At 39.7% G+C, this 14664-nt stretch overlaps 1 protein-coding gene across 1 annotated transcript in view; it reads right to left on the bottom strand.

The window, feature by feature from the left end:
• LOC143987526 (pre-mRNA-splicing regulator WTAP-like) overlaps window positions 1–14664 on the bottom strand; it is a 94556-nt gene that overhangs the window by 25792 nt on the left and 54100 nt on the right. Inside the window, exon 8 of the mRNA XM_077486309.1 lies at window positions 5982–6160. Coding sequence (XP_077342435.1) covers window positions 5982–6160 — 179 coding nt within the window. The remainder of the gene's footprint in view (window positions 1–5981; window positions 6161–14664) is intronic.

Here is a 14664-nt window from a genome sequence, read left to right as displayed (position 1 = left end):
ATTTTTTTTAATTAAAAAGAGTAAAGTTAGCCAATTTTTTTTTTTTATATTGTGAAAGATAATGTTACGCCGAGTAAATTGATACCCAACATTTCACGCTTTAAAATTACGCCCACTCGAATGGCGGCAAACTTATTCCTAAAAATCTCCATAGGAGACGTTTAAAACAAATCTACCAGGTTGTAGGTTTTGAGTTACAAAGGAGGTCTAGGGCTATAATTATTGCCCTCGCTTTAATGATCGCAGCGATGCCTCACGTGTAGTTTGAACACAGTTTTCATATGTGGGCACTACTCGCATTTGCTTCTGCACACAAGCTTGGTGGGATGGGGAGCATTTAAAGTCAAAAAGACCTCAGATCTCATTTACACTAAAATGCAATAAAAAGTAAAAAAAAAAAAAAAAAATGGCCCTTTAAGAGCTATGGGCGGAAGTGACGTTTCGACATCGCTTCCGCCCTGCCATGGTATGGAGACGGGTGGGGGCCATCTTCCCCTCAATCGTCTCCATACCACAGAGCAGAAAGGATCCGATCGCCTCCGCCGATAGCTTCGGTAAGCGGCAGAGAGCACCGGAGGGTGGTGGGAGAGCCCCTCTCCCAACAAAAAAGTGATCTCATGATGAATCCGCCGCAGAGACCATTTTTATCTGAATGCGGACTGCAGGCCTAAGAAAAGGATACCGGGGTTATGGCATCTAGCTGCTGCCATAACAACAATATTCCTCTTCAAACTTAAGACGTATATCGGTGGGAGGCGGTCTGCAAGTGGTTAACGTGGTATTGAAACCAAAACCATAATATATTGCAGCTTTACAACTCTTAGTTGTGGCTGCATTAGTCGTCCCCCCCCCCACCTATATTTTCACCCACTGATTCTACTAGTAAAACTAATTTTAACAGACCAAGCTGTCTAGCAAAAGTGCCAGTTAAGAGGGTTGGGACAAACAAATGCCACTAAACACCGTTCAGTGCTTATGACAGAAGCTTTTATTCTTTATGTAAAACCTTTAACTCAAAAGAAAAAATAAACGTTGCTGTAGTTGCTTAAAAAGCGTTAACTAACAATTTAAAACCAAACTCCAGCTAAGTCCATCTAAATCAGCTAGTGCATTTAACACAGCCCTCGCTCCATATTCAAATTGCTGTGGTCCAAAAGACAGGAAGTGTGTTACTGGCTGTACCACTGGGTGACAAAGGAATAAACAAAAAAAAAGAAAAAAACAAATGCAGCCACTACGTTAAGTGTTAGCAACCGGCAATATCGTTATTTTAGTGGGGGGGTTTGTAAATACCTCTTTAACAGAACTAATGATTAGTTACTATGCACAGCAGCTCCAGTTTTAGTAAATATTCCAGAGTCTTCTCATCGGATTTTAGGAAAGCCAAGGATCCAAATCTCATGAGATCATGGCCTAGCACTGTGGATTCTCAAAGGATTTGGCATCCTCAGCTTTCCCAAGAGTCTGGAGAAAGGGTCAGCGACATCACCCTCACCTAGGAGGAACATGCCGAAAGGCTGAAGTGTTTTGAAGGCAAGTAGTTTTTCAATTTGTTTTCTAAATTTTTTATTTTGCTTTCACATTAGGAAGATGGGCTCTGCAAGATCAGAAAACCTTGCATATTCAGGCACGGATCATTTTATGTAAAAAAAAAAAAAAAAAAACGAATCTGTAAATCATAACCCTTGAAATTATGTGAAACTCCAGTTCCACGCCCGAGTTACAAGCTATGCCTCACAGGGGCATCATTCCCAACCAACAATAGGGAGCAGCTCCCTAGGGAGGCAGATTCTATACAGGATCGCTGACTATTCAGCAGACCCAAAGCTCATACACCAGCTGCTAACTAGGAGTGAGTGGCATAACTTCAATAATTGCAGCTCATGTAAATGTAGGGCTAGCACTGGGGATACTTTTTATTAAAATACATAATATTACATCTACAAATATAACCCAAAGCTGATCAAATATGAAAGTGACATTATCTTTGAATTCATATTGGGCATATACCAGATTAATATATATATATACACACACAGGACTGAACATACAAACTTCTACCAATGTTTTACCAAGTAATCTAACATGAACCATAAAATATAAAACTTACTTGTTTGAGATGACTTCCCTGTTCCCTGTTCCGTTTTATAGGCACAATAGCCAGTTCAATTATCTGGCAGTTCAAAATCCATATCAATCACATTGTTAGACAAACATTTTAAGTTTTCTTGACAGATCATGTGGCATTTATCACTTTACAAAAGTAATTTATATTCCTGTACATGTTAACATTTGAAATACTTCTAGAACAAAACACTAAATGTGAGACAAATACAAATTTTTGAGATCAAAACTGAAGAGTATATGCTTCCCATAACTTGCATATCTTTTATAGATGACATCACCTGTCAACCATACTCTACTTACCAAAAACAGATAAACATAAAAAAAATGCTGCAACTGAATTAAACCTAGAGAAAACTGATGGAAAATAAGTCACTAAGTGAAGGATTTTTAGTTGACTTAAAATACCAACCCTTGGAAAATGCATCCCAAGATGCACCCTCCCATTGTTTACCACTATCAAAGGATGAGAAAATAGGGCAGTTGTTGAAGCCAACCATATATTAGTCCATCACATCTACTGAGGTTGGGGACTACCTCGGTACTGATGACCAACAATGCAGTTAGCATAAAAAATATTTAATATAAAAAGGACGTACAGGGTACATTTAAAACAATACTGAAAAAAATTATTTTCAAAAAAACAAATACTCACGGTTCCCCCCCAAGAGGTATCTGTTGGAGTATATTTCAATATTGGCTTTTCCTCTACTAGTTTTGCAGTGCATTTACCGATTCTTTGGGAGGAATAATCCGGAAGGTTAATAGGCATAAGTGGAAACAAGAAGCGGTGTACCCCTCGCGGCAGACAAGGGGATGTGTGCGCGGGTATAGTTCTGGAAGCCAGCAATGTCATTTGTAGAAAGATTTCAAAACTCCAGGCGAAACGGAGAAATTATTCTGATGGTTTGGATGGACAGGTTGTGGTAGTAGGAACCCAGACAGCTTAACCTAAGTATGTATTAATGTCAGCATTTCTCTGTGGGCTTGCAAGTGAAGTATCAGGTGGTATCCCGATAAGGCCACCCTAGAAGTTAATCCAGTTTTTCGGGCATCTTGGTTCCACTTATGGCCATTGACCTGCCAGATTTTTCTAGCGGTAAATGCGCTGCAAATCTAGTAGAGGAAAAGCCAATCTTGAAATATACTTTATCAACAGAGGTGCCTCTGAACCCTGAGTATTTGTTTTTTGAAAATATTTTTTCAATATTGTTCTTTTACATGTACCCTGTATATCCTTTTTAAACGCAATACATAATTTTTATACTAATGGCATCGTTAGTCATTGGTACAGAGATAGTCCATCACATCTATGGAGGTTGGGAATAATATATATATATATATATATATATATATATATATATATATATATATATATATATACATATACATATACATATACACACACACATACATGTATATATAATTTTTTCATATTCAGCTCCAGCAACCGCCCTATTTTCCCACCCTCATCTCTTCATTGATATCTATCTATCTATCTATCTCTATCTCTATATATATATATATCTATATATATATATATACACACACACACACACACAGAGATATATATATATATATATATACACACACACACACACACACAGACAGAGATTATATATATATATATATATATATATATATATATATATATATATATATATATATATATATATATATATATATATATATATATATATATATCTCTATCTATCAATTTGGATGAAGGTGCTTTGTTCTTTGTAGCTAAACCCTTTACTTGAGGCTATACTCCCAATTAAAAGTCACTATCAAAATATAAGTTCTTTAAAAACATCCCTCTACATATATGTACCATTAGAATATTTTTGTTCTTACCCAGAATTGAGGGGTCTGGCAAACCAAACTTGATATTTCTGGGTTTGGTAAAAGCTGGCAAGTTGAATCACTTGTTCTCTCAGAAACTCCCACTAAAGACAACTTTGCTTTAAATGCAATGCAATCTCAAATCATGCTGCCATTTTTCATAACACACAAAGGATGAAAGTTTTTAAGGATGTGCAGACCTTGGCTATGCCTGGACAACCTCACCTTGCCAACACAGATCCCAAAATCACAAGAGGATTCAAAGTTGATCGCTTTTATCAAAACATGTAATACTTGTCCAGGTGGAGGCTAATTATCTTCAAATTTAACCCAATTTAAAAAGTAATTTAACATCATGTCAATAGGTACCCAATAAATTGCATCCAAATTTATTTCAACTTTTCTGGGTTAAACAGGAAAAACAATATTTGCACTGTCACATTAGCAGTCACTTCAACAGTTTGATAAAAAAAAAAAAAAAGAACCTATTGTAAATTAAAGACACAACAGTTTTGCTTTAGAAAGCAGTTTTTTTTTTTTTTTTTTTTTTACATTTCTGCAACCTGCTAATCTTAAATCATAACTCGCCCTACATGTATGGAGTATGGCAGGTTCTGAACTCACTTACCTGATTATCAAAAATAGTCAGTATTTAGTTTAAATAGCTTACATGCCAAAAATATAAAATATATTACTATTTCCCACATCATGGTTAAGCAAAAAAGACAAATCAATGCAAACAGAACCTATGAAAAGACTGCAGTTACTGGTTATACGGAAATAACAAAATCTCATGTACCTTAACATCTTCACAGAAGATTTAATTCAATAGAAATGTCTACAGACATTGTTCCTTTGGGTTTTTTTTTTTTCTTCAAAAAAAAAACAAGTCCTCTTTTATGGATTATTTCCAAAATGGAAATATAAAATAATTTTACTATAAGAAAAAAAAAGTTGTTTGTTCCAACAGGGGAACTTCAGATTTTTACCAAAAGTGCATAGCAACTCCAAAGAGGTATGAATGAAAAAAATGATACGAAAAAAAAATAATTAAAGACTTAAAATGTAGGCAAATCAATATGAATAGCCATCATCAACAAACCTGAAAATTAAGTCTGTAACATGCTCTTCTACCGTATAAAATATCTAGTACTGACAGAAAAGCCAAAAAACAAGTATTTTCAGGTCTTAAACTTTGTTCCTATGAAAGTGATTATATCACCTTCACAAAAATGCACTTTTTAACTGAAAGTCCACTGAGAAAACCAAAAGTATGCTTGAAGCAAACTAATTACCAGCTGTATAGGAGAAACTGAAAAAAAACTGGCTGGTAGATCAAAAGCATGCACTACACTAGTGTGATGCATCACATTTATGCACCAAAGGCTACTACATAACAACCCCTTTTAAAACAAAAATCACCATTTGATTGGGCTCAACAGTTCATTGAACAATCATGGAGTCCAGAGTCTTAATTGGAAACACAGCCTTAAAATGTCTAGAAGTCACTAGGCTCAAGGTAAACGTAAGGAAATTTCCACCTTTAAAAACCTTTTATGGGGATTTATCATGTTCAAATCATGAAATTTATGCCAAAAAGAAAAAAAAAATACTAGGTTCTCTCCTCCATAAAATGGCTGCTGACACAACGTGCCAGACACATAAGACTTCTTTTCCCCCTGTATTTTCTTCACTCAGAACCAATTCTGCAAGTGTCTAAGTGTTCTAGAACTGGGGACACTGCTGGATGTGGCTGCTTCTTCGGAATAGTCCGACGCTCTCAGGCCTCTGAAGCAAATGAGGGGAGGAAAATAAAAAGCTGAAATACAAGGTTCATCTGATAAGTTTTACATTAAGCAATATAAGCTGGATAATGTAAGAAAGGTGCTTTTTTTTGGCTCACAAGAGTCTGAGTCTTGGTGTGCAAAACGAGTACTTGGCCATCCCACCATAGTATTCTCGCAGTGGGATTGTCAGGGAAGTCTTGACTGGGAAGTATTTGGTTTGTTTACCTATCAGGCGTAAATTTCCAGGCACTCAGTTCATTTTGGGCTTGTTCCAGTTTGTCTTTAGTCTGTTCCAGTTCGGCTTTCATTTTGAGGAAAAACAAGTTGATTGCCGGGTCAACCATAGTAGTTCTCAGCTGGGCAACGCTGGGCTGCTGCACTTGCTTGAGGTGCTGAATCTGGTTCTGCGGAGAAGTCAAAGTGAAAGTTACCAGCATGCTAAGACTGCAACAAGATAAAGACTCAAGAAGCTGGTTGATAAATCTTAAAACGTGAAATATGAACAAAGTAGATCTCTCTAACGTGTGAGCTTGTCTCAATTACGAGTACTAAGGGGTTGCTATACTAAAACTGGAGTGTGTAAAATCTGAATGCAGCTCTGCATACAAATAAACCCAAAAAAATACAGCTTTCAGATTGCACCAGATTTTGCACTCTCCAGTTTTAGTAAATCAAACCATAAGTGTCATGTCTGTCTCCATGCTTTGTCACTCTTATCAGTAGGAGTCACTTCTGTCAAGTTTTCCATAGACCAGGAGAAATAGTGACTGGGGTGCTCCAGCTGATTGACAGCCTCAGCTCTGTTCCTGTGTGCAGAGGGGTGTGCTTCTTCCCTCCAATCAGCCATTAAAGAACTCTCCTCACTGAGCTCAGCAGAGAGTAATCTCAGTTCTTCACCCTCTTTTTATGAACTCTCAGACTAGCTTTTGTTATCATGAGAACTTTCAGACAAGCTGCATAAATTCCGCACTTTGAATGGATGTAGAAGAGAAGACTGCCAATAGGTACAACTTATGTAGGAGAATTTGTTTAAGCTCTATGTATATCCGGTGGCCAGGCACTAAACTGGGTATATGTAAAGCCCTGTACACAGGATCAGAATTTCCAAAGGAAAATGTGCGATCGGATCTTGTAGGAAAATCCAATCATGTGTGGGCTCCATCAGATTTTTTCCCATTGGGATTTCCGACACAAAGTTTGAGAGCAGGATCTAAAATTTTCCAACAAAATCCGATCGTTTACAAAGAGTTTACAACCCCATTAAAAGATGAACTTTAGATATGAATATTTTTATTACACTGGACCAGCTTGGAGCAACAGAACCATGAATATAAACATACCTGGCCGATTCCTACGGAAGATGAAGATCACCGAAGTAGACACAGCTACTCCACAATCTTCCAAGTCCTGCACCTAGCACAGGAGGTCAGCTGCTCAGCATGTGTGCCATTAAGAGTAGGCTTGACAGCTTCTGATTGAATGAAAAGTGCTCTGATTGGATGAGGGCCCAAATGTGATGTCACCATCCCAACTTGTCCAATTAGAGAATGTTTTGCAATGCTCATGCCAGGCAGGCGACCTCCTGTGTTCAGAATGCAGGACCTCATCCAATCAGCTTGGTGTGGGAGCTAGATCACTGAAATGGGATATGCTTCAGTGATTTCTAGCTTCCAGGGGCATCAGCTATATATGGTTTATAAAATGGTTACAGTAGTCCAAGCTAGAACAGTGTAATAAACAATCCATACCAAGAATCCTCTAACAAAATGGTCCAATTAGCAAAATGTTTCATATGCAAAGGACTGCAAATCTACAAGAGTACATATTTTTGATAGACTGCTTTTTTTTTTCCAAAATGTCTTGCAGATTGTTTTAAAGTTGAACTGCCAGATAAGGATGTGTGTATGGTTTACTTAAATCTTGGTATGCTTTATGTATTTCTTCCAGATCAGTGCACAGAGTGTGAAATTTGCCTTTGTGCAGGAGCTTCCTTTTAACAGGATTGGAAGATAGTCAGAGCCCGATGGGTTAATGGAAGAGATTGCCAAATCAAGGGGGCCCAACGTAAATAAACACAGATTTATTCATTCATTGCATATAAACACATATGAATAAGTACCAATACAAGGTGAAACATTATGCAGAGCCTACGATACGGCTGCAGGTTTCCAATGGCAGCGAGGAGCCAACAACATCCAATATGCCAGCAGTGGGGCACGTGGATCCGTCACCATGGACAGTGTCAAAGCCATTGCAGCAGCACGCTCATTCAGGCCGTCAGTGGCCACACGACATCCAGCAGCAGCTTGAGCTTTGTCAGCTTGTCGTTCCACCTGCAGCAAGTGGATCCCTCACACACTTTCCTTTCGATTCCCTCTGGGACAGCACGGTCTTTGGCGCCTCCTGCACCTCACCACTGGCACATTGGAGGTCATTGGCTCCTCACTGCCATGAAGACCTACAGCGGTATCATAGGCTCTGCATCATTTTCCACCTTGTATTGTTACTTATTCATATGTTTTTATATGCAATGAATAAATCAGTATTTACTTTGGGCCCTCATTAATTTGGAATCTTTTACATTAACCCATCGAGCGTCGACCATTTCCAATCCTTTGCTAGCTACATTTCCAGATGTCTTCTGTCAACTGAACTGGGTTCTGTTGACCATTCACCACTGATTTGACTTTCCTGCCAATGATCCATGGTTTTGCGCTCGGCAACTTTTGGTTTTGCTTTTAACAACAGTTGCTGCTACTGGATCTTCTTGTGCAGGGTAAGCAGTCTTTTGTCCATCCCCACCCTGTAGTTTTCTGCTGGAAGTCTGTAGTGTGCAGCATAGTGATGCCACTGAAACTTCTGCAAGGTAATCTAATAACTGGGCTTACAAAAGACATTTGTCACACACAGAGTGAATTCATAAAATTTTTGGCTACTGGGAAATATATTTCAATTAAATTGGTGTGTCCAGAGTTCCTGCCTTAAACAGCCATCTGCCGTCGTATAGGAAAAATATCTATTTACTTGGAAATTTCAAAAGTCTTCTCCGTTTCTTTAAAGAAATTATTTTTAAGCCAGTGTGCATGGAGCCTTATAAATAAAAAAAAAAACTATCTGCCTTTTTAGGGGAGGCATTTAAAGCAGAGTTACACCCTTTTTTTTAGTTGATTAAAGTCAGTAGCTGTCCCACGGTCCAGCGATGCGGTCGCCCAGAACCTCTCTGCTCATCCCAGAGTCATCATAGCAACTGTGGGCACCCGGCCGTGGCAGCTTACAGCTTCACGGCTGGGTGGGGACTGTAGCTCTGCTATTGGCCAGCCAATATTCTGGAACCCGTGTTGTGTCTCAGAAGATTGCTAGCAGGGAGGGGCCACCTAGGGCGAGAGGAATGGTCGCCTAGGCGACCAAGAAGAGGGGAGGAAAGGGGACAGGAAGTCCCACTAAAAATAAGGTACAAACTCCCCCCCCCCACCCCAAGTTAAAGCACCTCCCCCACACCCCACAGTAGCATTTACTAGGGACACATTTAACCCTTTGATCGTCCCTGATGTTGACCTGCCAGTGTCATTAGAACAGTGACAGTGCATATTTTTTTGCGTTGATCACGGTATTGTTGCCACTGGTCTGTTTTTTTTATTTATTGGATATGTTTTATAGCAGAAAGCAAAAAATAGCTTTTTTTGCCCAAAACAGTGTCTTTATAGCGCAAAAAATAAATACCACAGAGGTGGTCAAAAATCAAATGAGCTCCATTTGTGGGGAAGAAAAGGACATCAATTTTGTGTACAGCGTCGTACCACCATGTAATTGTCAGTTAAAATAGCACAGCGTTGCATCGCAAAAAAAAGGGCCTAGTTCTGAAGGGGGGGGGGGGGTAAACCTTCCTAGAGCTACTGGGGGTAAATACAGGTGCAAGTCAGTGAATAAATAAGACCACAGTAAAAAGAAATGATAAATGGCGAGTACAACTAAAGCCTTGCACACATGATGAGAATATTGAAAGAATCATTGTCAGGTTGTCTCTAGTAACCTCTTCATTCTTAAGTTATAAAAATTCTCGTACAACCGAATACAACTTCACATGTGATGTAATGAGTTATATTTATTGTAATGTATTCTTTCGTTTCCGAGCATGCAAAGTCTTGGTCTTCTGTTTTTTTTTTCTTCTTCAAATACTGTATTGCTTAATGCAAATAGTTTGATATATCACCCGAGAAAATTTTTCTGCTTGTCCCTTCAGATGATGTTGTTGCCGTCATGGTGGTCTCTCAAAAGCTGTTTACCAATGATCAGATTATCAAACAATCACTCCAAAAGCAATTTTTGTCATGCAATTTTCTGATTGTTTGTACCAAGCATAAAAGCACATAGAGGTAGTATGACAGTGGTCAATTCCACGTCATCAGGAACTCATCTGAAGTCTCTTGTCAGCAGTTCTCTGCCTGCCATTTTTAAAGTGCAGGTGGAACATGAGGACAAGTTTCCCAATAGTTATGGTCTTCTGGAAGAGTGGGTGTTCTCAATATATAGTTCTCAGTTAAAGATTCTGGTACTAGAAATCAAACTGTGGATAGCTGAGTTTGTCACGTCATGTCCACTAATGCTTGTAGTTTAGTTAACATGCTTTGTGAGCTGTCAACTCTTATGAGCAGAAATTACTTACACTTTGTTACAATTACAGAAGCATGGGTTCTGAGATTCAAATGACTGGGAAATGGCTACACTGGGGTAGCAGTGTACTGGAGAGAGAAAAAAAAAAAAAAAAAAAGAAAAAAGAAAGAGAGGGGGGTTTCAACTGGTAGTAGGCAGGATTTCTAGCAGATGAACCAATTTGCTTAACCACTTTAGCCCCGAAAGGATTTACCCCCTTCCTGACCTGAGAATTTTTTGCAATTTGACACTGCATCATTTTAGCCGACAATTATACAGTCCTGCAATGTTGTACCCAAACAAAATTTGACATCTTTTTGTCCCCACAAATTGAGCTTCCTTTTGGTGGTATTTTATCCCCTCTGCGGTTTTAATGTTTTGCGTTATATATACACACATACACATATATAATTTTTATTACACACACACACACACACACACACACACACACACACGACAGGGAGCAGTAGATCCCCGTCACTTTGCTAGGCAGAACAGGGAAATGCCTTGTTCACACAGGCATCTCCCCGTTCTGCCTCTCCGCACCCAAATTGCAGGCCGATGGCAAACAGTTTGCGGGACCCATGGGCACACTCCCGTGGCGTGCACCGGCTATACAACAAGTTCAAAGAGACATACAGGTATGCTCTTTTGCCTGCCCATGCTATTCTGCTGACGTAAATCGAGTGCAGCGGTCGGCAAGTGGTTAAAGAGAACTAAAAACTCTCAATCAGCATTGACTATTTTTAATCCTTCTTGCTGCTAGTATTAATAAAATGGAGAGAAACGTATACTCTATTCCAATTTTAAACTTTTTTTCCTCACATTCTAGCCGCTTTCTGGTCTAGGTCAAAATTATGTCATATAGCCCATGAGTTTTCATGGGCAAGTTTTTCCTTTGAACTAGAAGAGTGGAGGAGGAGGTCTCTCAGCTAAGGACACCCTCCTGCCTGAGCTAAGGGAAGATGATTTCAGGAAGTAAATGCTAAAATTGTTTGTCCTAACTGAAGATGGCTGCAGTTAGAAATGCTAGAGGGCATTTTTCAAAAGTGATTTCACAACAAAAATCGTGGAGACATGGATGTGCGAGTTTGCTTTGATTATTAAAAATTATTGGTGCTCCGATGCAGTTGAGCTCCAAAGCCTAAAAAAGCAATGGCTCCGGATTCATCCCAGAGGTCTAAGAAAACTTCAAGGTATATTTATTGGACCATAAACTGACCTTTATAAACCAATCAATCTAAAAAGAGCAGTGTTCTATGACTGGGGGCTATTGTACCGATCCACAAGAAAGGTAGTAAGGAACGAGCTGGCAACTACTGGCCAATAAGTTAAACATCAGTAGTAGTAAGATTCCTATATAAAAAAGCAACAATGGATCAAACAATAACACTTGCTGACCCAAAAGCAGCATGTTTTCCTGGGAGCTGATCATGTGAGATACATTTTTTGACTATATTTACACACATTCTGGAAAAGGGTGATGCTGTGGCCAATGCCTATTTAAATTCCAGCAAGTTATGACACGGTTCCACAATGATCTCATAAAAAAGTCACAAGCCAAGTCTCTACTCTTCGATGGTTCAGTGGAAACGCAGTTGGCTAAAATCATAACCGACTCCAGTCACTAGTGGCGCACCACAGGTCTATGTACTAGGTATGGCTCTAGTTATTCATTTTCTAAGTGATATAGCCAAAGGTTTGTTGGGCAAGGTCTAGTTTTGCTGAAAAACACCAAGGTGTGCAACAGGGTTTTTATTCCTGGAAGGGTTAGTTGAAAATTGTGGGTTGTTGTGGAAGGATCGGTGATAAAGCTCCAGGAGACATTTTTCCCATAATTCATGCTGCGTACACACGACTGGACTTTATGGCAGACTAGGTTCAACGAAGTTTCGGCAGAGTTCCGGTGGACTTTCCGAACGAACGGACTTGACCACACACGAACGGACCAAGTCCATTTGAAAGTCTGTTCGTTTTGAACGCGATGACGCAAGTCGGGACTAAAAAAGGAAGTTCAATAGCCAGTAGCCTCCCTTGCGCCGTATTTGGTCCATTGGACCAGCACACAGACGATTGTTTTTCCTGATAGGAATTGAGTGCATCGGACAGATTTGAAACATGTTCTATTTCTAGGGCCGTCTGATTTTTTTTTTTTTTTTAACGAAAAACGATCGGATTGTCCGATGGACTGATTCTGTCTGACCTAGTCTGCTGGAGAGACCAGTCGTGTGTACGCGGGATTACAGGAGTGGATTTCCCTTCCTAGGGGTAAATTTATTCTCACTTCATGTTGTCTCCTTATGTTTGTAAGTCGGATGTTTGTAACCTAGGGACTGCATCTGCACAGTGTCTAGTTTTAGGGACCTCAAAATAAGTCCAGACACAAGCAACAGAAACTGAAAAGTCTGGAGGGATAAAACACTTCAGGAGAGACTGTAGAAGTGTAAAACATACAGTCATGAGGAAAGAAGGGAAAGGGGTGGACATGACTAAAACATTTAAATAAATTAAGGGTGTGAATAAGGGACAAGAGTGCAGTAATTTTCAATATGAAGCAAAGATTAAGAACACAGGAACACAACATCAAGGCTACCAGGAGGAAAATTCAAAGCTAATCTAAGAAAGGACTTTACCAAGAGTATTGGATGCTTGGAACAGACTTCCAGCAGAGGTAGGTCACCAGTAAACATTAAACCCTAGTTCAGGCAGACACAGCCCATCAAAGTGGTGCAAGGATTACCGTCTTCAGTGACCTGGGATACATAGGTGTTTTATGCAGATAGCCTGTTGAAATAAGTGACAGGCAGGTGGCTGAATGGACCACCCCATGCATTCTAGAGAACTCAGCAAGTCCTGTACACCTGTTGAATGAGGACTTAATGAATTTACACCTGCTTGGGACAAACAGACAGGCGGATTGATCAGGTCCACCAGTCAGTCTTTGCAAGCGGACCAGATTGGAGCAGCGGATGTCAAAAGGGACATGTGTCCATTGACACCTGCTGACATCCGATCCTATCCACTAACAGACGGGGATTGGATCAGATGACAGACAGATGGAAATGGACAAGGCAGTCCGTTACCATCCAAACACCCATAGAGGAAAGAGGGCTGTGTTTATGTCCACTCTGCATAAGCGAAGCGGACACCAGACATCAGCCTGCCCAGCGGGGGTCAGGGGGCAGATTACCCACTGTACAGACGGATCCGCTGGTGCAGTCTACCTGTCTAAAATAGCCCTATACAAAAGACAAAAAGCAGCAGACTAGATAAACTACTCTTTTCCTGCCGTCACGCTTCTTTTTTTCAATTTGTAAACAGTAAAGCCTAGGCTCTCTGTGGCTTGTATACACTCACTCAGCACTTTATTAGGGACACTGCAGTACATGAAAATGTGGCTATGAAGGGATGCACATTGTCAGAAAAATTTAGACTACAGCATTCAAATTATTTCTTTTTATGGACAGGCCAAGTGCCAAGAAAAAAATTCCCCACATTACCCCACAGCCTGGATTGTTGACCCTAGAAAGGCTGGGTCATCAATTCATGTTAATGGCAAAATTCTGACCCTGCCATCCATGTGTCTCAGTATAAGACGGACATGCTTTGGTGAGCCTGCCTCAAATTTCTGTTCTAGGCTAAGAGTGCAACCCAACATGGCCTTTGGTTGTTTTAGCCCATATTTCTCAAGGTTGACCAGTGCTGTCCATTCTGAAATGCTTTTTGATCACCACAGTGGTTAAAAGTGGTTATCTGAATTTGTGTGGCCTGTCAACTCAAACCAGTCTGGCCATTCCCCAGTGACATCTCTGATCCATACGGCATTTATACCTGTAGAACTACAGTTCACTGTATATATTTTGTGTCACTTTTAAGTAGCATTTAGAGACTGAAAAACAGATAAAAATCACAGATCAGTCGTTACTAAAATAGTCAAAGCAGACTACCTGGGCACCATGGTAAACATCACTGATTTTTAGATTGGGGTGTTCGATGTAAAATTTACCTGAAGCGCCAATTTCATGCACTGTGCAGCTGCCAGCATGCGATTGGCCGACTAGATAATTACATGAATAAGCAGGGCTACAGGTGATTCTAATAAAGTGCTCAGCGAAAATATATATGTACAACACAAATTCACGACAGAATATAGAAGTCGCCACCGATTACTTGTCTTTGACTGACGCATATTCTGGGGGCTGGTATCTTTACAAATATTTCACTTCTCAAGCTGGCCTTATACTAGCGATATACTAGT

This window comes from Lithobates pipiens, unplaced genomic scaffold, assembly GCF_037356315.1.
Source record: "Lithobates pipiens isolate NorthernLeopardFrog02 unplaced genomic scaffold, aLitPip1_a1.2 Scaffold_18, whole genome shotgun sequence".
Taxonomy (NCBI): domain Eukaryota; kingdom Metazoa; phylum Chordata; class Amphibia; order Anura; family Ranidae; genus Lithobates; species Lithobates pipiens.
Note: the sequence above shows the minus strand (reverse complement) of the source record. Positions and strands in the feature narration are given on the sequence as shown.